At 44.6% G+C, this 25,398-nt stretch overlaps 1 protein-coding gene across 5 annotated transcripts in view; it reads left to right on the forward strand.

Moving 5' to 3' along the window:
• The window catches only part of PTK2B (protein tyrosine kinase 2 beta), a 277,303-nt gene that overhangs the window by 181,912 nt on the left and 69,993 nt on the right, over positions 1–25,398 (forward strand). For all 5 annotated transcript variants that reach the window (XM_088447585.1, XM_088447587.1, XM_088447588.1 and 2 more), the window contains exons 7-11: positions 843–897; positions 2,464–2,604; positions 4,211–4,285; positions 6,958–7,059; positions 7,355–7,472. In XM_088447585.1, the coding sequence (XP_088303711.1) occupies positions 843–897; positions 2,464–2,604; positions 4,211–4,285; positions 6,958–7,059; positions 7,355–7,472 (491 nt within the window). The remainder of the gene's footprint in view (positions 1–842; positions 898–2,463; positions 2,605–4,210; positions 4,286–6,957; positions 7,060–7,354; positions 7,473–25,398) is intronic.

Here is a 25,398-nt window from a genome sequence, read left to right on the forward strand (position 1 = left end):
TTGTAATACAGGATACTGTGTGATTAGTCTATAATATAGGATACTGTGTGATTAGCCTATAATACAGGGTACTGTATGATTAGCCTATAATACATAATACTGTGTGATTAGCCTATAATACAGGATACTGTGTGATTAGCTTATAATAGAGGATACTGTGAGATTAGCCTATAATATAGGATACTGTGTGATTAGCCTATAATACAGAATACTGTGTGATTAGCCTATAATACATAATACTGTGTGATTAGCTTATAATAGAGGATACTGTGTGATTAGCCTATAATACAGGATACTGTGTGATTAGCCTATAATAGAGGATACTGTGTGATTAGCCTATAATAGAGAATACTGTGTGATTAGCCTATAATACAGGATACTGTGTGATTATTCTATAATACAGGATACTGTGTGATTAGCCTATAATAGAGGATACTGTGTGATTAGCCTATAATACAGGATACTGTGTGATTAGCCTATAATACAGGGTACTGTGTGATTAGCCTATAATATAGAATACTGTGTGATTAGCCTATAATACAGGATACTGTGTGATTAGCCTATAATAGAGGATACTGTGTGATTAGCCTATAATAGAGGATACTGTGTGATTAGCCTATAATACAGGATACTGTGTGATTAGCCTATAATACAGGGTACTGTGTGATTAGCCTATAATACAGAATACTGTGTGATTAGCCTATAATACAGGGTACTGTGTGATTAGCCTATAATAGAGGATACTGTGTGATTAGCCTATAATAGAGGATAATGTGTGATTAGCCTATAATAGAGGATACTGTGTGATTAGCCTATAATAGAGGATATGTGCTTGTTTCCAGGAAAGAAGTAGGTCTGGACCTGTTCTTCCCTAAACAGATGCAGGACAGTCTGAAGGTAAGAAGAGTGCGCAGGGCGTCTATTGAGCCTAAACCACGGGCGGATCGCTAGGACATCTCATCGCAGACACTTATACGTATCTTGTAGTATATCAAAAATATACTAAAATATTTCATAAATTTGCAGAGCTTATATATACTGTAAACAGGCTACATTTATGTCAGGTGAAGTTTATTCTGATCCAATTAGCGCTACTGTTTGTTTTATCTTGTTTCTAGGGAGGGGGCTAGTTGAACATTTTTCTTAGGCACAGACCTTACAGGAGATGAGAAAAGTTGTAAATTAATCTTTAATGTAAAATATATTTTCAGTCATGTGATGCTCTTTGGTTGCCTGCTGGTGGCACTAGTGCTATCATCGTCTATGGCAGCCATGTGAATGTCTTTTGTTTCCTGCTGGTGGCACTAGTGATATAATGGTATCATGGTCTATAGCAGCCATGTCTTTGGTTTCCTGCTGGTGGCACTAGTGCTATCATGGTCTATATCAGCCTTGTGATGCTCTTTGATGGCCTGCTGTTGGCACTAGAGCTATCATCGTCTATGGCAGCCATGTGAATGTCTTTTGTTTCCTGCTGGTGGCACTAGTGATATAATGGTATCATGGTCTATAGCAGCCATGTCTTTGGTTTCCTGCTGGTGGCACTAGTGCTATCATGGTCTATAGCAGTCATGTGATGCTTTTTGGTTACCTGCTGGTGGCATTAGTGCTATCATAGTCTATAGCAGTCATGTGAATGTCTCTGGTTACCTGCTGCTGGCACTAGTGCTATCATGGTCTATAGCAGTCATGTGATGCTTTTTGGTTACCTGCTGGTGGCATTAGTGCTATCATAGTCTATAGCAGTCATGTGAATGTCTCTGGTTACCTGCTGGTGGCACTAGTGCTATCATGGTCTATAGCAGTCATGTGATGCTTTTTGGTTACCTGCTGGTGGCATTAGTGCTATCACAGTCTATAGCAGTCATGTGATGCTCTTTGGTTGCCTGCTGGTGGCGCTAGTGCTATCATGGTCTATAGCATCCATGTGAAACCTGCTGCACAATGGTTCTACAGGCGTAGCAGCTCGGGGGGGGGGGGGGGGGGGGGCGTCAGACAATTCTGTGGGCAGATGTGAAAAGCATAGGGGGTTCTCAGTATAGCAATGCATTTTTCTTAGCATTATGGATAGCAGTATAATGATAAATTGGGCCCATAATAAAATGAAGGAAAGATAAAGTACATATACAGTGGGATCATTAGCCTGAGTGTAGTAAATAAAATTGTGCAGCTGTTTCCTCCTACACCTGACCTATGTGCTCCATATGGCGTGAGAGGCCCGGCAGAATTTAGTTGCTGCGCCAAGGGTAGCGATACTTTCATACCGTTTCCTGAATGTAGCGTCTCGTCGCGTTGTAGCTGAATATAAAGTCGCTACCTAGTGTCCTGAGCACTTAGGATTCGTAGTAGAATTGGTATAACGTCGAAGAGTAAACACTGCAGGCAGCGCCAGTATCCTAGGTACCCCGGCATTGTACTTTTCTTCTATCAGTGATTAGATCTATGTGTGTGTTCTGTGTGCAGCCCAAGCAGTTCCGTAAGATGATCCAGCAGACGTTTCAGCAGTACGGCTCCCTGAAGGAGGAAGAATGCATCATGAGGTTCCTGGGCACCTTGTCCACCTTCACCTCCATCGACCAGGAGACCTACAGATGTGAGCTGGCGGTGAGTGCACTGTACCCAACAGACACACAGCCGACGGGGGACTACAAGTCTCAGGCTGACAGTGGGAAGGGATTAAAGTTAGAAGAAAATAAAACAAGTCTTCTAAATATAACTTATTTTGTAGAAATGTTCATTTCCTATAGAGATATTTACTAACGGACTTTGTAAAATGTAGAATATTCCTGTTAGTAAATATCTATAGAAAATGAAAACATTTCTACAAAATAAGTTATAGAATCTAAATCATTTAGTAATGGCTCATTTCTGAGAAGTTACAGTGAGGGGTATTCAATATGAAACGTATACTTCGCTGTCGAAGTTTATGTTTCATATCAGAGTTTTTACCTGCGTTAAAGTATCGGGCGCGCGCCCGCTTATCCCCGTATTCAATATGAAATTAACGAAAACGGGAGTCTGCGAAGTTGGATTTACGTAAAGTTACGAATTTTTCTTTAAAAAAATTGTAGGACCCCCCTAAAGTTGTAAAAACATGGGGGATCACTATGGGTACCCCCGTTTTAGCCTTTAAATGAAAGTCGGGGATTTAAATAGCCGCAGCAGGTGTTTTTTTCCGACATTGAAGAAGTGATGCAGAAGAGCACTTAGGTTATTTTTTTCATTTTTTTAAGTGGTCCCATCAAATTTGGGGTACATGAAAATGGGTACTAGCATATTTTTATGTCCCTAAAGTCAGTTTTTAAAAATTCTGCAATTGTGCACCTGCCGCTATAAATCTATTCTAGAAAACACCTGCCGCTAATAATCTATTCTAGAAAACACCTGCCGCTAATAATCTATTCTAGAATACACCTGCCGCTAATAATCTATTCTAGAATACACCTGCCGCTAATAATCTATTCTAGAAAACACCTGCCGCTAATAATCTATTCTAGAATACACCTGCCGCTAATAATCTATTCTATAATACACCTGCCGCTAATAATCTATTCTAGAATACACCTGCCGCATACTTGCAGAATAGCCCTGAACCTATTTCCCTATTTTGAAACAATTTTTACCCATTTTTTTTTTTACCACCCCAATTTTTAAATTAATTTTTTGGGGTGTCCCTATTTTTTTTTAAAACTTTTTTTGACACACTTCTTTTTTAAATGTCATTCCCAGGGGTGCAGGCTATTTTTTTTAAGCCTGCACCCCTAAACCATAATTCTGCACTTTTTTTCGACACCTATTCAATGGTGAAAAGTTATCCCCGTTTTTTATCAAAGACTTTTCAAACCTGCGATAAGTCTTTGAAATTGAATACGGTGTAAAAGTCAAACCTGCGATAATTACGTCAAATACCCCTGAGTATGTTGGTGGCAGTTTGTATGGCTCCTACCGGAATAGTTACTTTATGTTGCTTAGGGTCCGATTTATCACAAACTCAATTTTTAATGCACAAGTGTGGGGGAGACGGAGTGGGATCTGTAGGGGAACATGTACATGTACAAATTAATTCTGAAAGGAATAACTTGATGCACAGAGGACAGTTGTTCTAGGACAGTTATAGGACAGCCAGATGAAGCTGCTATGCTATATAGCTCTGAGCTACAGATAGTACATTCAAAGAGACAGATTAAGTTAATCAGCATTTTCTTTTCAGCAAGGGTGGAGCATCATGGTGGATGTGGTCATTGGCCCCAAGGGGATCCGACAGCTGACAGCAAAGGACTCCAAGGTGAGCAGCATTCAGAGCTCCTAGTAACTGGATAGGCTGCACTCTCAGTGATGTCATTGGCTCCTAGTGACTGGATAGGCTGCACTCTCAGTGATGTCACTGGCTCCTAGCAACTGATAGGCTGCACTCTCAGTGATGTCACTGGCTCCTAGTGACTGGATAGGCTGCACTCTCAGTGATGTCACTGGCTCTTAGTGTCTGCATATGCTGCACCTCAGTGATGTCACTGGCTCTTAGTGACTGGATAGGCTGCACTCTGTGATGTCACTGGCTCTTAGTGACTGGATAGGCTGCACTCTCAGTGATGTAATTGGCTCCTAGTGACTGGATAGGCTGCACTCTCAGTGATGTCACTGGCTCCTAGTGACTGGATAGGCTGCAGTCTCAGTGATGTCACTGGCTCTTAGTGTCTGCATATGCTGCACTCTCAGTGATGTCACTTACTCTTAGTGACTGGATAGGCTGCACTCTGTGATGTCACTGGCTCTTAGTGACTGGATAGGCTGCACTCTCAGTGATGTAATTGGCTCCTAGTGACTGGATAGGCTGCACTCTCAGTGATGTCACTGGCTCCTAGTGACTGGATAGGCTGCAGTCTCAGTGATGTCACTGGCTCTTAGTGTCTGCATATGCTGCACTCTCAGTGATGTCACTTACTCTTAGTGACTGGATAGGCTGCACTCTGTGATGTCACTGGCTCTTAGTGACTGGATAGGCTGCACTCTCAGTGATGTAATTGGCTCCTAGTGACTGGATAGGCTGCACTCTCAGTGATGTCACTGGCTCCTAGTGACTGGATAGGCTGCACTCTCAGTGATGTCACTGGCTCTTAGTGTCTGCATATGCTGCACTCTCAGTGATGTCACTTACTCTTAGTGACTGGATAGGCTGCACTCTGTGATGTCACTGGCTCCTAGTGACTGATAGGCTGCACTCTCAGTGATGTCACTGGCTCTTAGTGAATGGATGAGCTGCATTCTCAGTGATGTCACTGGCTTCTAGTGACTGGGTAAGCTGCATTCTCAGTGATGTCATTGGCTCCTAGTGACTGGATAGGCTGCTTTCTCAGTGATGTCACTGGCTCTTAGACAAGGAATAATCTGAAGTAATTCGAGCTTATCGTTCCAAATTTGTGGCTGCATTTGCAGTTCTTTATTCAAGGTTCTCTGGGCCTGATTCAGACCCGGTCGCAAGCGCTGAACGCTCGCAACCGGGTCGATGTTTGCCCACTGGGCATGCGCACGATGGGGCCGGTTCCGTTGTGCGCATGCGCAAGACCCGGCTAGCGACGGGCGCCCCGTCGCTCCGGGTCTCGCACCAAAGGGGGTGAGCTGTCGATGGTGATTGACAGCTCGCCCCGTTTGGTAGGCATGGCTGGGGGGTGGCTTCACAAACGGAGGCGTTCCCAAGCAAACGCCTACTGTTTGTGGGCGGCCCCACTGAGAGCCACTGAGAGTGGGAGAGCTTCCGGCTCTATTAGCTCTATTGGCTTGCGGCCACGAGACCCTACCACAAGGGTCTCGTCGCAAGCCCGATGGTCGCGATGGTCTTGACCATCGCGACCATCATCCTGGCCGCTCGCTATAGCTGTGGGTGGTCACCCACAGCTATGCGAGCGGCCAGGAGGCCGCACAAAAAAAAAACGCCCAGATTCAGAGCGAGCGCTCTTTCAGAGCGTCCGTCTCTGAATCAGGGCCTCCGTTTGCATTAGAATAAGTGTCTTTAAATATTTGTATTTTAAAATATTATTTAGATTTCATGTTTAAATAATAAACATGTACTTAAACATTCAGTTAGAAAGATAGAGGAAGATGCCGACATTGCTGACTGCGGCCGCGCCCTTCAAGGTTACAGCACCCCGGACGACAGCCCTGTCAGCCCATCCCTCGGGCCGCCGCTGCACACTTCAGATAATGGTTTTTGTATAATATCTTGTGTTCCCAGCAAATGTAAAAAAATATATATATATAAAGTAGGGGGAACAGAAAAAATAGTGCCCCCTGTATGCAAATGTGGGGTCTGCGCTCCAGTGCCATCATTCAGTCCACACCAGGGGTATTCGTCATGAACTACATATCCTAGCATGTCCTGACCCGTTTTAGCAATAATAGCAAGACTGTGACAGGGCATACTGGGATGTGTAGTTCCACAGCAGTGGGGGGCTATATGTTCAATACTAGCGGCCTACACTACCCTCATTCCTGGTCGTGTACCTATCACAACTGTCGTAGTTGTAGTAATTCTAGGTAGCTACACAGCATATTTAAGTAGAATTAACAATTTTAATACAGTAAGCACACGAAGACTTGTCCCCATGTATAAATATTGTATCAACTTGTAACTTTAAGAACTTTTATATATATTAAATGTGGCATCAGAACAAAAAATAAATAAAAATTATTTATATATAGTTTATTGCTTTATAAGATCCCTTTAGTGCACAGACACTAGTCTGATATCCTGGATTGGTCCATGCATATCCTGCTTTTATATGTGCCTAGTCTGTGTTCCAGCAGATCACTGGAACACAGACTAGGCACAGACTAGGCCATGTGCCAGCTGCATGCCCGCTTCTGGTCATTGTCACCATTTTCTGGCGGACCTGGCTACAGTGCCGACATTACACTGCGTTCGGCGTTGCAGTAATTGACACCTGCGCTCTCTCCCTACAGCCCACGTGTTTTGCAGAATTTAAACAGATTAAATCCATCAAGTGTTCTCTGCTAGACGATGGTCGGGCGCTGCTGCTGCTGGGTATATCCGGAGCCCCTCAGGTAAGCTCACAGGTCATTGCATGGAGAGTGGGGCTCGTGATTGTGTATTGCATACAATTATACGCAGAGCTTTACAGAGAATGTTTCCTCGTCCATAAAGCTTACAATCTAATCCTTATGGGTTAGGACACCCAGAGGAAAAGTACATAACTGATGTTGTTCTTTGCGTGATAACCATTTTGTCTCCTTTCCATACTTCAGCGATAATACTCATCTACATTACTGATCTCATTAGCTGTAAGTATTTGTGGTTCTACAATAAATAGTCTAATGTGACTTCTTTGTATTTCTTAAGCCATTAGCTATCAAAACCTCTTCACTGGCGGTGGCGGAAAACATGGCCGACCTCATTGACGGATACTGCCGGCTACATAATGAATTCAACGAGTCTGTCATTGTCTATCCCGGGAAAGGTGAGGAAATCACAGGAGACATCCTTCATCCTCTGATGAATGTAGTGATGGGCGGCCCGGCGTACTTCAGGGGCCGCACTTTAGCCTTTGCTTCAGTAAAAAAAAACAGCCCTAAAATTACCTCAGTCTCCAAACACTCGTCCCGAATTGCCCCCACGTGCTCTTCATTTGCTTCACAATTCCACCTCATGTCACAGTATGCCCCCACACAAACTTCCCACTTCCCACGCAGACCTCCCCACACAGATCTCCCCACATCCCATGCAGACCTCCCCACATGCCACTTAGAGCGCCCCACGCAGATCTCTCCACATCCCACGTAGAGCTCCCCACTTCCCATGCTGATCTCCCCAAATGCCATGCAGACATCCCGACATTTCATGCAGATCTCCTCACGTCCTACGCAGACCTCCCCACGTCCCACACACACCTCCCCACCCCCACACAGACCTCTCCACATCCCAAGCAGTTCTCCCCACGTTCTACGCAGTCCTCCATACTCAAACCTTTGCACATACCACAAAGATCACCCCACAACCCAGGAAGACTTCCCCACATGCCTCAGAGCTCCACACTTTCCAGCCATATACCACTTTTACCTCCACACATGCCACCCTGATCATCCCAGATGCCACTTAAACATCCACACTCACAAGATAATTTAGTGGGCTCTAGTCACAATACAACCTACCTGTAGGTTGGGGCTTGCAGAGGGATGAGGGAGAGCACATATAGCAGAACACTGCACTCTTCCTTCGCCTCCATTGTGCTGTGTAACCTCCTCGCTGTGTACACGGGAGCCGCTTTGACTTATTCTCAGTCTACTTATAAAGATGAGGATAAGACTGAATGGGAAGAGTCGGTTTTATTATCTGCTGTATAATAAGAAAGTCAGAGCACAGGGCTCCCTACTGCCAACCACTGGTCTAATGTTATCTCCTTCTGTATAGGAAAGTCAGAGCACAGGGCTCCCTACTGCCAACCACTGGTCTAATGTTATCTCCTGCTGTATAAGAAAGTCAGAGCACTGGGCTCCCTACTGCCAACCACTGGTCTAATGTTATCTCCTGTTATATAGGAAAGTCAGAGCATAGGGCTCCCTACTGCCAACCACTGGTCTAATGTTATCTCCTGCTGTATAGGAAAGTCAGAGCACAGGGCTCCCTACTGCCAACCACTGGTCTAATGTTATCTCCTGCTGTATAATAAGAAAGTCAGAGCACAGGGCTCCCTACTACCAACCATTGGTCTAATGTTATCTCCTGCTGTATAAGAAAGTCAGAGCACAGGGCTCCCTACTGCCAACCATTGGTCTAATGTTATCTCCTGCTGTATAATAAGAAAGTCAGAGCACAGGGCTCCCTACTGCCAACCACTGGTCTAATGTTATCTCCTGCTGTATAATAAGAAAGTCAGAGCACAGGGCTCCCTACTGTCAACCACTGGTCTAATGTTATCTTCGGCTGTATAATAAGAAAGTCAGAGCACAGGGCTCCCTACTGCCAACCACTGGTCTAATGTTATCTCCTGCTGTATAATAAGAAAGTCAGAGCACAGGGCTCCCTACTGCCAACCACTGGTCTAATGTTATCTCCTGCTGTATAATAAGAAAGTCAGAGCACAGGGCTCCCTACTGCCAACCACTGGTCTAATGTTATCTCCTGCTGTATAAGAAGAAAATCAGAGCACAGGGCTCCTTACTGCCAACCACTGGTCTAATGTTATCTCCTGTTGTATAGGAAAGTCAGAGCACAGTGCTCCCTACTGCCAACCACTGGTCTAATGTTATCTCCTGCTGTATAATAAGAAAGTCAGAGCACAGGGCTCCCTACTGCCAACCACTGGTCTAATGTTATCTCCTGCTGTATAAGAAGAAAATCAGAGCACAGGGCTCCTTACTGCCAACCACTGGTCTAATGTTATCTCCTGCTGTATAATAAGAAAGTCAGAGCACAGGGCTCCCTACTGCCAACCACTGGTCTAATGTTATCTCCTGCTGTATAGGAAAGTCAGAGCACAGGGCTCCTTACTGCCAACCACTGGTCTAATGTTAGCTCCTGCTGTATAATAAGAAAGTCAGAGCACAGGGCTCCCTACTGCCAACCACTGGTCTAATGTTATCTCCTGCTGTATAGGAAAGTCAGAGCACTGGGCTCCCTACTGCCAACCACTGGTCTAATGTTATCTCCTGCTGTATAATAAGAAAGTCAGAGCACAGGGCTCCCTACTGCCAACCACTGGTCTAATGTTATCTCCTGCTGTATAGGAAAGTCAGAGCACAGGGCTCCCTACTGCCAACCACTGGTCTAATGTTATCTCCTGCTGTATAGGAAAGTCAGAGCACAGGGCTCCCTACTGCCAACCACTGGTCTAATGTTATCTCCTGCTGTATAAGAAGAAAATCAGAGCACAGGGCTCCTTACTGCCAACCACTGGTCTAATGTTATCTCCTGCTGTATAAGAAAGTCAGAGCACAGGGCTCCCTACTGCCAACCACTGGTCTAATGTTATCTCCTGCTGTATAATAAGAAAGTCAGGGCACAGGGCTCCCTACTGCCAACCACTGGTCTAATGTTATCTCCTGCTGTATAGGAAAGTCAGAGCACAGTGCTCCCTACTGCCAACCACTGGTCTAATGTTATCTCCTGCTGTATAATAAGAAAGTCAGAGCACAGGGCTCCCTACTGCCAACCACTGGTCTAATGTTATCTCCTGCTGTATAAGAAAGTCAGAGCACAGGGCTCCCTACTGCCAACCATTGGTCTAATGTTATCTCCTGCTGTATAATAAGAAAGTCAGAGCACAGGGCTCCCTACTGCCAACCACTGGTCTAATGTTATCTCCTGCTGTATAATAAGAAAGTCAGAGCACAGGGCTCCCTACTGCCAACCACTGGTCTAATGTTATCTCCTGCTGTATAATAAGAAAGTCAGAGCACAGGGCTCCCTACTGTCAACCACTGGTCTAATGTTATCTTCGGCTGTATAATAAGAAAGTCAGAGCACAGGGCTCCCTACTGCCAACCACTGGTCTAATGTTATCTCCTGTTGTATAGGAAAGTCAGAGCACAGTGCTCCCTACTGCCAACCACTGGTCTAATGTTATCTCCTGCTGTATAATAAGAAAGTCAGAGCACAGGGCTCCCTACTGCCAACCACTGGTCTAATGTTATCTCCTGCTGTATAATAAGAAAGTCAGAGCACAGGGCTCCCTACTGCCAACCACTGGTCTAATGTTATCTCCTGCTGTATAAGAAGAAAATCAGAGCACTGGGCTCCCTACTGCCAACCACTGGTCTAATGTTATCTCCTGTTGTATAGGAAAGTCAGAGCACAGTGCTCCCTACTGCCAACCACTGGTCTAATGTTATCTCCTGCTGTATAATAAGAAAGTCAGAGCACAGGGCTCCCTACTGCCAACCACTGGTCTAATGTTATCTCCTGCTGTATAATAAGAAAGTCAGAGCACAGGGCTCCCTACTGCCAACCACTGGTCTAATGTTATCTCCTGCTGTATAGGAAAGTCAGAGCACAGTGCTCCCTACTGCCAACCACTGGTCTAATGTTATCTCCTGCTGTATAATAAGAAAGTCAGAGCACAGGGCTCCCTACTGCCAACCACTGGTCTAATGTTATCTCCTGCTGTATAATAAGAAAGTCAGAGCACAGGGCTCCCTACTGCCAACCACTGGTCTAATGTTATCTCCTGCTGTATAGGAAAGTCAGAGCACTGGGCTCCCTACTGCCAACCACTGGTCTAATGTTATCTCCTGCTGTATAATAAGAAAGTCAGAGCACAGGGCTCCCTACTGCCAACCACTGGTCTAATGTTATCTCCTGCTGTATAGGAAAGTCAGAGCACAGGGCTCCCTACTGCCAACCACTGGTCTAATGTTATCTCCTGCTGTATAGGAAAGTCAGAGCACAGGGCTCCCTACTGCCAACCACTGGTCTAATGTTATCTCCTGCTGTATAGGAAAGTCAGAGCACAGTGCTCCCTACTGCCAACCACTGGTCTAATGTTATCTCCTGCTGTATAATAAGAAAGCCAGAGCACAGGGCTCCCTACTGCCAACCACTGGTCTAATGTTATCTCCTGCTGTATAAGAAGAAAATCAGAGCACAGGGCTCCTTACTGCCAACCACTGGTCTAATGTTATCTCCTGCTGTATAAGAAAGTCAGAGCACAGGGCTCCCTACTGCCAACCACTGGTCTAATGTTATCTCCTGCTGTATAATAAGAAAGTCAGAGCACAGGGCTCCCTACTGCCAACCACTGGTCTAATGTTATCTCCTGCTGTATAGGAAAGTCAGAGCACAGTGCTCCCTACTGCCAACCACTGGTCTAATGTTATCTCCTGCTGTATAATAAGAAAGTCAGAGCACAGGGCTCCCTACTGCCAACCACTGGTCTAATGTTATCTCCTGCTGTATAGGTAGTCAGAGCACAGTGCTCCCTACTGCCAACCACTGGTCTAATGTTATCTCCTGCTGTATAATAAGAAAGTCAGAGCACAGGGCTCCCTACTGCCAACCACTGGTCTAATGTTATCTCCTGCTGTATAGGTAGTCAGAGCACAGGGCTCCCTACTGCCAACCACTGGTCTAATGTTATCTCCTGCTGTATAGGAAAGTCAGAGCACTGGGCTCCCTACTGCCAACCACTGGTCTAATGTTATCTCCTGCTGTATAAGAAGAAAATCAGAGCACTGGGCTCCCTACTGCCAACCACTGGTCTAATGTTATCTCCTGCTGTATAATAAGAAAGTCAGAGCACAGTGCTCCCTACTGCCAACCACTGGTCTAATGTTATCTCCTGCTGTATAATAAGAAAGTCAGAGCACAGGGCTCCCTACTGCCAACCACTGGTCTAATGTTATCTCCTGCTGTATAATAAGAAAGTCAGAGCACAGGGCTCCCTACTGCCAACCACTGGTCTAATGTTATCTCCTGCTGTATAGGAAAGTCAGAGCACTGGGCTCCCTACTGCCAACCACTGGTCTAATGTTATCTCCTGCTGTATAATAAGAAAGTCAGAGCACAGGGCTCCCTACTGCCAACCACTGGTCTAATGTTATCTCCTGCTGTATAGGAAAGTCAGAGCACAGGGCTCCCTACTGCCAACCACTGGTCTAATGTTATCTCCTGCTGTATAGGAAAGTCAGAGCACAGGGCTCCCTACTGCCAACCACTGGTCTAATGTTATCTCCTGCTGTATAGGAAAGTCAGAGCACAGTGCTCCCTACTGCCAACCACTGGTCTAATGTTATCTCCTGCTGTATAATAAGAAAGCCAGAGCACAGGGCTCCCTACTGCCAACCACTGGTCTAATGTTATCTCCTGCTGTATAAGAAGAAAATCAGAGCACAGGGCTCCTTACTGCCAACCACTGGTCTAATGTTATCTCCTGCTGTATAAGAAAGTCAGAGCACAGGGCTCCCTACTGCCAACCACTGGTCTAATGTTATCTCCTGCTGTATAATAAGAAAGTCAGAGCACAGGGCTCCCTACTGCCAACCACTGGTCTAATGTTATCTCCTGCTGTATAGGAAAGTCAGAGCACAGTGCTCCCTACTGCCAACCACTGGTCTAATGTTATCTCCTGCTGTATAATAAGAAAGTCAGAGCACAGGGCTCCCTACTGCCAACCACTGGTCTAATGTTATCTCCTGCTGTATAGGTAGTCAGAGCACAGTGCTCCCTACTGCCAACCACTGGTCTAATGTTATCTCCTGCTGTATAATAAGAAAGTCAGAGCACAGGGCTCCCTACTGCCAACCACTGGTCTAATGTTATCTCCTGCTGTATAGGTAGTCAGAGCACAGGGCTCCCTACTGCCAACCACTGGTCTAATGTTATCTCCTGCTGTATAGGAAAGTCAGAGCACTGGGCTCCCTACTGCCAACCACTGGTCTAATGTTATCTCCTGCTGTATAGGAAAGTCAGAGCACTGGGCTCCCTACTGCCAACCACTGGTCTAATGTTGTCTCCTGTTGAAGCTACTGATAGTACATTTTACTGTTTTGACTTACTGTATAGTTAGATGACTATGGTGTATGTAATATTCTGCCCCACCACACCTAAATACTTTGTCTAAAGCTGATCATACATGAACATTATATGTCAACTAGCAATCAAGAGGATTCTTGTCTGTCACGGTGGAAGATGGCAGCAGATAGCTCCTATCTGCCAGCGTGCGGGGACATCTTCTGAGGAGCTGGTCCTCGTCTGATTTCGCCACCCACCAACATGGCCAAATTGGAAGATAATCTTATTGCTCAACCCTTGGTCCTGTCTGTGTGTGGTCAGATGAAATACACTCCAGCCCCTACTCTATATAAACCATAATCCACATCCAACACATAATGGATCTAATGGGATAAAACCCCCAAATCAGGGGTAATCTACTAACAAGTGCAAAGGTTGGCAATGACCTTTAATTAGTGCAGAACAGGTTAAACTAATAAAAAGCAAATACCTGGTTCGGTGCTATAGATCGCTGGACTCTGGGCCTTTATTCTGCAAGGAACGCAGTTGCTTACAAGTATTTGCATGCAATAGGCCGATTGTTGCGTACTGAGCAGGGCGCGTACTAGCCACTGTGATCAGGACAGCGATCGCAGAGGATACGCATACCCATGGCAGAGTGATTGACAGGAAGTGCTGTTTGTTGGTGGTGACGGGGTGGTGGTCGGGCGAACGCAGGCGTGCCAGTGCGTTTCAACGGCGTTGCAGGGGCGTGCATAAATGATTCAATGTGATACCATACACAGCCTGAGGCCTCATAGCGTGCGCTGAAGTTAGCAATTCCTGAGTGAGGTCTGGCCTGCCTTACCTGGGCGTATGGGTCCGATGTTACTCGATGTTACCGATTGTTTCGCTATGTTGGCAAAGTATACGGATGTGACTAAGGGGAAGTGGGCGTCCTTATGTTAGGCTGCGATCGCAATGCAAATGTAAACATTTACATATCACCGCAGATATTAGCAACTGCGTGGCGTGCGTATATACAGAATAGCGATCCGTAGTGAATCAGGACCTGTTAGCAAATCCACCACCAATGTTTTGTCATTCTAGATGAAGCCATTAAAAGTAAATAGCTTATCACCTGCACAAGCCTACCCATAATGCCTCGATGCCGGCTTGTTATCATGTATCTTATTCTATGTTTCTCAGACCAATGAGCCCAGTTTACAGACATACATGTATTTACCTATTACGCCCTCTTGTGGTCTCACTGCATAATAACATATGATGATGTAATGTTACAACACAGTATAGTGCCAGCAGTAATGTACAGCACTGAATGAAAGGTAAAGTCCGTTATACCCTTTGCACCATGCAAGCTCCTCATACGCTGTATTGACATACATGGGTGCCATAGGCATAACTACCATAGGTGCAAGGGGTGCAGCTGCTATGGGGCCCAGTGCTACCTTGTCAAAGTTACATGAGTTATATACATTTTTCACCACTGGGTGATATATAGGGGCCCTTACATACTTTTGCTATGGGTCTTTCAAATACCTAGTTACGCCCCTGAATTGGGTGCGCTCTGTAGTGACATACATGTGTGCGCTCTGTAGTGACATACATGTGTGTGCTCTGTAGTGACATACATGTGTGTGCTCTGTAGTGACATACATGTGTGTGTTCTGTAGTGACATACATGTGTGTGCTCTGTAGTGACATACATACGTGTGCTCTGTAGTGACATACATGTGTGTTCTCTGTAGTGACATACATGTGTGTGCTCTGTAGTGACATACATGTGTGTTCTCTGTAGTGACATACATGTGTGTGCTCTGTAGTGACATACATGTGTGTGCTCTGTAGTGACATACATGTGTGTGTTCTGTAGTGACATACATGTGTGTGCTCTGTAGTGACATACATACGTGTGCTCTGTAGTGACATACATGTGTGTTCTCTGTAGTGACATACATGTGTGTGCTCTGTAGTGACATACATGTGTGCGCTCTGTAGTGACATACATGTGTGTGTTCTGTAGTGACATACATGTGTGTGCTCTGTAGTGACATACATACGTGTGCTCTGTAGTGACATACATGTGTGTTCTCTGTAGTGACATACATGTGTGTGCTCTGTAGTGACATACATGTGTGTTCTCTGTAGTGACATACATGTGTGTGCTCTGCGGTGACATACATGTGTGTGCTCTGTAGTGACATACATGTGTGTGCTCTGTAGTGACATACATGTGTGTTCTCTGTAGTGACATACATGTGTGTGCTCTGTAGTGACATACAGGCATGTTCTCTGTAGTGACATACATGCGTGTGCTCTGTAGTGATATACATGTGTGTGCTCTGTAGTGACATACATGCGTGTGCTCTGTAGTGACATGCGTGTGCTCTGTAGTGATATACATGTGTGTGCTCTGTAGTGACATACATGCGTGTGCTCTGTAGTGACATACATGCGTGTGCTCTGTAGTGACAACAAATGCATAGCTGCAAATATAAAATGCTGCCCATACTTTCCTTTCATCTCAATTGCGATAAAATGTAGAGAATGATGTGTAGTGGTGATATGGTGTAATGTAGACTTTTTAGGTGCGGTCAGTATGGTTTGCGTGTACTGACATCTTTTTGATGTAATAAATGTGACTGCTGAGTATAATATGATTTGTAGTGTTGGGTAGGACTGAATTTGTAGCATTGAGTGGGATCAGACTTGTTGTGATGAGTGGGATCAGACTTGTTGTGATGAGTAGGATCAGACTTGTTGTGATGAGTAGGATCATGATTGTTGAGTAGGATTGAATTATTATAATTATTATTATTATTATCCTTTAGTTATATGGAGCCACAAATGTACTGCAGCACCTCACAAAGTACATAAATAAGTGAACAAGAAACCAGTGACTTACAGTACAGTACAGGACAAGGTTTATACACATTGCTGCATTAGCGATCATAACACTCAAGCAACAGGATGTAAGCAACCAAGCATTAGGTGCCCAAGTGGGGAGTGAGGAGTAGATGAAGGTATAAGTAAGGGGAAGCACAAGAGGGAAGAGGTCCCTGCTCATGAGAGCTTACAATCTAAAGGGGAGGGGCAGACAGACAGGGGTGACACAGAAGGAGAAGACAGGGAGGAAAGAGCATGAGGTGGGTTAGGATGAGAGCTGGAAGGCCTTGATGAAGTAGTGGGTATTGAGAGCCCGTTTGAAAATTTGTAGAGAGGTGGAGAGTCTGATAGGGAGAGGGAGAGAGTTCCAGAGGTAGGGAGCAGTGCTGGCAGAATCTTGGAGGCGGGAATGGGAGGAAGTAATCAGTTGGCAGGAGAGGCGGCATTAGTTGAGTGAAGAGGGCGGATAGGAGAGTGAAGGGAGATGAGTTCACAGATGTAAATAGGGGAGGAATGGCTGGGAGCTTTGTAGGTGAGTGTAAGAACCTTAAATTGGGTTGTGCAGGGGAAGGGGAGCCAGTGGAGGGCTTGTAGGAGAGGGGAGGCAGATGTAGAGTGTTTGGAGAGGAAGATGAGCCGAGCAGCAGAGTTGAGGACAGTGGAGAGGAGAGAGGTGGGAGTCAGGGAGGCCAGATAGGAGGAGGTTACAGTAGTCCAATCTGGAGATGACCAGTGACTGGATGAGGGTTTTAGTAGCATCCTGGGTGAGAAAGGGTCTGATCCTGGAAATATTTTTTAGATGGAAATGGCAGGACTGCTAGAGGTGCCAAATGCATGGTTTAAAGGAGAGGGAGGATAACTCCAAGACAGCGCAATTTGGGGCAAGAGGAGATAGTTGTGCCATCAATTGATAAAGAAATTATGGAAAGTGAGGTTATTTGGGAGGATCGGGTTTGTAGCATTGAGTAGGATCAGGTTTGTTGTGATGTGTCGGATCCTGATTGTTTTGAGTAGGATCGGATTTGTAGCATTGAGTAGAATTGGGTTTGTAATGTTGTGTAGGATAGGATATAGAGTATTGTGTTGAGTAGGTTTGGATTTGCTGTGTTTAGTAGGATCAATTTTGTAGCATTGAGTAGGATTGGGTGTGTAATGCTGAGTAGGATTGGGTGTGTAATGCTGAGTAGGATTGGGTTTGTAATGCTGAGTAGGATCAGGTTTGTAATGCTGAGTAGGATCGGGTTTATAATGCTGAGTAGAATTGGGTTTATAATGCTGAGTAGGATTGGGTGTGTAATGCTGAATAGGATTGGGTTTATAATGCTGAGTAGGATTGGGTTTGTAATGCTGAGTAGGATTGGGTGTGTAATGCTGAGTAGGATTGGGTTTATAATGCTGAGTAGGATTGGATGTGTAAAGCTGAGTAGGATTGGGTGTGTAATGCTGAGTAGGATTGGGTGTATAATGCTGAGTAGGATTGGGTTTGTAGTGCTGAGTAGGATTGGGTTTCTAATGCTGAGTAGGATTGGGTTTGTAATGCTGAGTAGGATTGGGTGTGTAGCATAGAGTAGGATTGGGTGTGTAATGCTGAGTAGGATTGGGTGTGTAATGCTGAGTAGGATTGGGTTTGTAATGCTGAGTAGGATTGGGTGTGTAATGCTGAGTAGGATTGGGTGTGTAATGCTGAGTAGGATTGGGTGTGTAATGCTGAGTAGGATTGGGTGTGTAATGCTGAGTAGGATCGGGTGTGTAATGCTGAGTAGGATTGGGTGTGTAATGCTGAGTAGGATTGGGTGTGTAATGCTGAGTAGGATCGGGTGTGTAATGCTGAGTAGGATTGGGTTTGTGTAGTGCTGAGTAACATGGGATATACAGTATTGTGTTGAGTACTGTAGGATTGGATTATGTGTTGTGTAGGATTAGATTTGTTGTGTTAAGTAGGATCGGTTTTGTCGTGCTGAGAAGTATCAGATTTGTAGCATTGAGTAGGATTTTGTTTGTAATGCTGAGTAGGATTTAATTTGTTGTGTTGAGTAGGATCAAATTTATTGTGTTAAGAATGATCAGATTTGTAGCATTGAGTAGGATTGAGTTTCTAATGCTGAGTAGGATTGGGTGTGTAATGCTGAGTAGGATTGGGTTTGTAATGCTGAGTAGGATTGGGTGTGTAATGCTGAGTAGGATTGGGTGTGTAATGCTGAGTAGGATTGGGTTTGTAGTGCTGAGTAGGATTGGGTTTGTAGTGCTGAGTAGGATTGGGTGTGTAATGCTGAGTAGGATTGGGTGTGTAATGCTGAGTAGGATTGGGTTTGTAGTGCTGAGTAGGATTGGGTTTGTAGTGCTGTGTAGGATTGGGTTTATAATGCTGAGTAGGATCGGGTTTGTAATGCTGAGTAGGATTGGGTTTATAATGCTGAGTAGGATTGGGTTTGTTGTGTTGAGTAGGATTGGGTTTGTAATGCTGAGTAAGATTGGGTTTGTAATGCTGAGTAGAATTGGGTTTATAATGCTGAGTAGGATTGGGTGTGTAATGCTGAATAGGATTGGGTGTGTAATGCTGAGTAGGATTGGGTGTGTAATGCTGAGTAGGATTGGGTGTGTAATGCTGAGTAGGATTGGGTTTATAATGCTGAGTAGGATCAGGTTTGTAATGCTGAGTAGGATCGGGTTTATAATGCTGAGTAGAATTGGGTTTATAATGCTGAGTAGGATTGGGTGTGTAATGCTGAATAGGATTGGGTGTGTAATGCTGAGTAGGATTGGTTTGTAATGCTGAGTAGGATTGGGTGTGTAATGCTGAGTAGGATTGGGTTTATAATGCTGAGTAGGATTGGATGTGTAAAGCTGAGTAGGATTGGGTGTGTAATGCTGAGTAGGATTGGGTGTGTAATGCTGAGTAGGATTGGGTTTGTAGTGCTGAGTAGGATTGGGTTTGTAGTGCTGAGTAGGATTGGGTGTGTAATGCTGAGTAGGATTGGGTGTGTAATGCTGAGTAGGATTGGGTTTGTAGTGCTGAGTAGGATTGGGTTTGTAGTGCTTAGTAGGATTGGGTTTATAATGCTGAGTAGGATCGGGTTTGTAATGCTGAGTAGGATTGGGTTTATAATGCTGAGTAGGATTGGGTTTGTTGTGTTGAGTAGGATTGGGTTTGTAATGCTGAGTAAGATTGGGTTTGTAATGCTGAGTAGGATTGGGTTTATAATGCTGAGTAGGATTGGGTGTGTAATGCTGAGTAGGATTGGGTGTGTAATGCTGAGTAGGATTGGGTGTGTAATGCTGAGTAGGATTGGGTGTGTACTGCTGAGTAGGATTGGGTGTGTAATGCTGAGTAGGATCGGGTTTATAATGCTGAGTAGGATCAGGTTTGTAATGCTGAGTAGGATCGGGTTTATAATGCTGAGTAGAATTGGGTTTATAATGCTGAGTAGGATTGGGTGTGTAATGCTGAGTAGGATTGGGTTTGTAATGCTGAGTAGGATTGGGTTTGTAATGCTGAGTAGGATTGGGTGTGTAATGCTGAGTAGGATTGGGAGTGTAATGCTGAGTAGGATTGGGTGTGTAAAGCTGAGTAGGATTGGGTGTGTAGCATTGAGTAGGATTGGGTGTGTAATGCTGAATAGGATTGGGTTTATAATGCTGAGTAGGATTGGGTTTGTAATGCTGAGTAGGATTGGGTGTGTAATGCTGAGTAGGATTGGGTGTGTAATGCTGAGTAGGATTGGGTTTATAATGCTGAGTAGGATTGGATGTGTAAAGCTGAGTAGGATTGGGTGTGTAGCATTGAGTAGGATTGGGTTTGTAATGCTGAGTAGGATTGGGTGTGTAGCATTGAGTAGGATTGGGTTTGTAATGCTGAGTAGGATTGGGTGTGTAATGCTGAGTAGGATTGGGTGTGTAATGCTGAGTAGGATTGGGTGTGTAATGCTGAGTAGGATTGGGTGTGTAATGCTGAGTAGGATTGGGTGTGTAATGCCGAGTAGGATTGGGTTTGTAATGCTGAGTAGGATTGGGTGTGTAATGCTGAGTAGGATTGGGTTTGTAGTGCTGAGTAACATGGGATATACAGTATTGTGTTGAGTACTGTAGGATTGGATTATGTGTTGTGTAGGATTAGATTTGTTGTGTTAAGTAGGATCGGTTTTGTCGTGCTGAGAAGTATCAGATTTGTAGCATTGAGTAGGATTTTGTTTGTAATGCTGAGTAGGATTTAATTTGTTGTGTTGAGTAGGATCAAATTTATTGTGTTAAGAATGATCGGATTTGTAGCATTGAGTAGGATTGAGTTTCTAATGCTGAGTAGGATTGGGTGTGTAATGCTGAGTAGGATTGAGTGTGTAATGCTGAGTTGGATTGGGTGTGTAATGCTGAGTAGGATTGGGTGTGTAATGCTGAGTAGGATTGGGTGTGTAATGCTGAGTAGGATTGGGTTTGTAGTGCTGAGTAGGATTGGGTTTGTAGTGCTGAGTAGGATTGGGTGTGTAATGCTGAGTAGGATTGGGTGTGTAATGCTGAGTAGGATTGGGTGTGTAGTGCTGAGTAGGATTGGGTTTGTAGTGCTGAGTAGGATCGGGTTTCTAATGCTGAGTAGGATCGGGTTTGTAATGCTGAGTAGGATTGGGTTTATAATGCTGAGTAGGATTGGGTTTGTTGTGTTGAGTAGGATTGGGTTTGTAATGCTGAGTAAGATTGGGTTTGTAATGCTGTGTAGGTTTGGGTTTATAATGCTGAGTAGGATTGGGTGTGTAATGCTGAGTAGGATTGGGTGTGTAATGCTGAGTAGGATTGGGTGTGTAATGCTGAGTAGGATTGGGTTTATAATGCTGAGTAGGATTGGGTTTGTTGTGTTGAGTAGGATTGGGTTTGTAATGCTGAGTAAGATAGGGTTTTTAATGCTGAGTAGGATTGGGTGTGTAATGCTGAGTAGGATTGGGTATATAATGCTGAGTAGGATTGGGTGTGTAATGCTGAGTAGGATTGGGTGTGTAATGCCGAGTAGTATTGGGTTTATAATGCTGAGTAGGATCGGGTTTGTAATGCTGAGTAGGATTGGGTTTATAATGCTGAGTAGGATTGGGTGTGTAGTGCTGAGTAGAATTGGGTGTGTAATGCTGAGTAGAATTGGGTTTGTAGTGCTGAGTAGGATTGGGTTTATAATGCTGAGTAGGATTGGGTTTATAATGCTGAGTAGGATTGGGTTTGTAATGCTGAGTAGGATTGGGTTTGTAATGCTGAGTAGGATTGGGTGTGTAATGCTGAGTAGGAATGGGTTTGTAGTGCTGAGTAAGATTGGGTTTGTAATGCTGAGTAGGATTGGGTGTGTAATACTGAGTAAGATTGGGTTTGTAATGCTGAGTAGGATTGGGTTTGTATTGCTGAGTAGGATTGGGTTTGTAATGCTGAGTAGGATTGGGTTTGTAATGCTGAGTAGGATTGGGTTTGTTGTGTTGAGTAGGATCAGATTTGTAGCATTGAGAAGAATTGGGTTTGTAATGCTGAGTAGGATAGGGTTTGTAATGCTGAGTAAGATCGGGTTTATAATGCTGAGTAGGATCAGGTTTGTTGTGATGTGTCAGATCCTGATTGTTGTTTTGAGTAGGATCGGATTTGTAGCATTGAGTAGGATTGGGTGTGTAATGCTGAGTAAGATTGGGTGTGTAATGCTGAGTAGGATTGGGTGTGTAATGCTGAGTAGGATTGGGTTTATAATGCTGAGTAGGATTGGGTGTATAATGCTGAGTAGGATTGGGTGTGTAATGCTGAGTAGGATTGGGTGTGTAATGCTGAGTAGGATTGGGTTTGTAATGCTGAGTAGGATCGGGTGTGTAATGCTGAGTAGGATCGGGTGTGTAATGCTGAGTAGGATCGGGTTTGTAATGCTGAGTAGGATCGGGTGTGTAATGCTGAGTAGGATCGGGTGTGTAATGCTGAGTAGGATCGGGTTTGTAATGCTGTGTAGGATCGGGTTTGTAGTGCTGAGTAAGATCGGGTTTGTTGTGCTGAGTAGGATCGGGTTTGTAGTGCTGAGTAGGATCGGGTTTGTAGTGCTGAGTAGGATTGGGTGTGTAGTGCTGAGTAGGATTGGGTGTGTAATGCTGAGTAGGATTGGGTTTGTAATGCTGAGTAGGATTGGGTGTGTAATGCTGAGTAGGATTGGTTGTGTAATGCTGAGTTAGATTGGGTTTGTAATGCTGAGTAAGATTGGGTTTGTAATGCTGAGTAGGATTGGGTTTGTAATGCTGAGTAGGATTGGGTTTATAATGCTGAGTAGGATTGGGATCAGCTTTGTAATGCTGAGTAGGATCAGCTTTGTAATGCTGAGTAGGATTGGGTTTGTAATGCTGAGTAGGATTGGGTGTGTAATGCTGAGTAGGATCGGGTTTGTAATGCTGAGTAGGATCGGGTTTGTAATGCTGAGTAGGATTGGGTTTCTAATGCTGAGTAGAATTGGGTTTGTAGTGCTGAGTAGGATTGGGTTTATAATGCTGAGTAGGATTGGGTTTGTAATGCTGAGTAGGTTTGGGTGTGTAATGCTGATTAAGATTGGGTTTGTAATGCTGAGTAAGATTGGGTTTGTAATGCTGAGTAAGATCGGGTTTGTAGTGCTGAATAGGATCGGGTTTGTAGTGCTGAGTAGGATCGGGTTTGTAATGCTGAGTAGGATTGGGTGTGTAACGCTGAGTAAGATTGGGTGTGTAATGCTGAGTAAGATTGGGTGTGTAATGCTGAGTAGGATTGGGTGTGTAATGCTGAGTAGGATTGGGTGTGTAATGCTGAGTAGGATTGGGTGTGTAGTGCTGAGTAGGATTGGGTGAGTAATGCTGAGTAGGATTGGGTGTGTAATGCTGAGTAGGATTGGGTGTGTAATGCTGAGTAGGATTGGGTGTGTAATGCTGAGTAGGATTGGGTGTGTAGTCCTGAGTAGGATTGGGTGTGTAGTGCTGAGTAGGATTGGGTGTGTAGTGCTGAGTAGGATTGGGTTTGTAATGCTGAGTAGGATTGGGTGTGGAATGCTGAGTAGGATTGGGTGTGTAATGCTGAGTAGCATTGGGTGTGTAATGCTGAGTAGGATTGGGTGTGTAATGCTGAGTAGGATTGGGTTTGTAATGCTGAGTAAGATTGTGTGTGTAATGCTGAGTAGGATTGGGTGTGTAATGCTGAGTAGGATTGGGTGTGTAATGCTGAGTAGCATTGGGTGTGTAATGCTGAGTAGGATTGGGTGTGTAATGCTGAGTAGGATTGGGTGTGTAATGCTGAGTAGGATTGGGTGTGTAATGCTGAGTAGGATTGGGTTTGTAATGCTGAGTAGGATTGGGTTTATAATGCTGAGTAGGATTGGGATCAGCTTTGTAATGCTGAGTAGGATCAGCTTTGTAATGCTGAGTAGGATTGGGTTTGTAATGCTGAGTAGGATTGGGTGTGTAATGCTGAGTAGGATCGGGTTTGTAATGCTGAGTAGGATCGGGTTTGTAATGCTGAGTAGGATTGGGTTTCTAATGCTGAGTAGAATTGGGTTTGTAGTGCTGAGTAGGATTGGGTTTATAATGCTGAGTAGGATTGGGTTTGTAATGCTGAGTAGGTTTGGGTGTGTAATGCTGATTAAGATTGGGTTTGTAATGCTGAGTAAGATTGGGTTTGTAATGCTGAGTAAGATTGGGTTTGTAGTGCTGAATAGGATCGGGTTTGTAGTGCTGAGTAGGATCGGGTTTGTAATGCTGAGTAGGATTGGGTGTGTAACGCTGAGTAAGTTTGGGTGTGTAATGCTGAGTAAGATTGGGTGTGTAATGCTGAGTAGGATTGGGTGTGTAATGCTGAGTAGGATTGGGTGTGTAATGCTGAGTAGGATTGGGTGTGTAGTGCTGAGTAGGATTGGGTGAGTAATGCTGAGTAGGATTGGGTGTGTAATGCTGAGTAGGATTGGGTGTGTAATGCTGAGTAGGATTGGGTGTGTAATGCTGAGTAGGATTGGGTGTGTAGTCCTGAGTAGGATTGGGTGTGTAGTGCTGAGTAGGATTGGGTGTGTAGTGCTGAGTAGGATTGGGTTTGTAATGCTGAGTAGGATTGGGTGTGGAATGCTGAGTAGGATTGGGTGTGTAATGCTGAGTAGCATTGGGTGTGTAATGCTGAGTAGGATTGGGTGTGTAATGCTGAGTAGGATTGGGTGTGTAATGCTGAGTAGCATTGGGTGTGTAATGCTGAGTAGGATTGGGTGTGTAATGCTGAGTAGGATTGGGTGTGTAATGCTGAGTAGGATTGGGTGTGTAATGCTGAGTAGGATTGGGTTTGTAATGCTGAGTAAGATTGGATGTGTAATGCTGAGTAGGATTGGGTGTGTAATGCTGAGTAGGATTGGGTGTGTAATGCTGAATAGCATTGGGTGTGTAATGCTGAGTAGGATTGGGTTTGTAGTGCTGAGTAGGATTGGGTTTGTAATGCTGAGTAGGATTGGGTTTGTAATGCTGAGTAGGATTGGGTGTGTAATGCTCAGTAGGATTGGGTGTGTAATGCTGAGTAGCATTGGGTGTGTAATGCTGAGTAGGATTGGGTTTGTAGTGCTGAGTAGGATTGGGTTTGTAGTGCTGAGTTAGGATTGGGTGTGTAATGCTGTGTAGGATTGGGTTTGTAATGCTGAGTAGGATTGGGTGTGTAATGCAGAGTAGGATTGGGTGTGTAATGCTGAGTAGGATTGGGTGTAATGCTGAGTAGGATTGGGTGTGTAATGCTGAGTAGGATTGGGTGTGTAATGCTGAGTAGGATTGGGTGTGGAATGCTGAGTAGGATTGGGTGTGGAATGCTGAGTAGGATTGGGTTTGGAATGCTGAGTAGGATTGGGGGTGTAATGCTGAGTAGGATTGGGTTTGTAATGCTGAGTAGGATTGGGTGTGTAATGCTGTGTAGGATTGGGTGTGTAATGCTGAGTAGAATTGGGTGTGTAATGCTGAGTAAGATTGGGTGTGTAATGCTGAGTTGGATTGGGATTGTAATGCTGAGTAGGATTGGGTTTGTAATGCTGAGTAGGATTGGGTGTGTAATGCTGAGTAGGATTGGGTGTGTAA

The sequence above is a fragment of the Taudactylus pleione genome, unplaced genomic scaffold, assembly GCF_031769625.1.
Source record: "Taudactylus pleione unplaced genomic scaffold, aTauple2 ptg000434l, whole genome shotgun sequence".
Taxonomy (NCBI): Eukaryota; Metazoa; Chordata; class Amphibia; order Anura; family Myobatrachidae; genus Taudactylus; species Taudactylus pleione.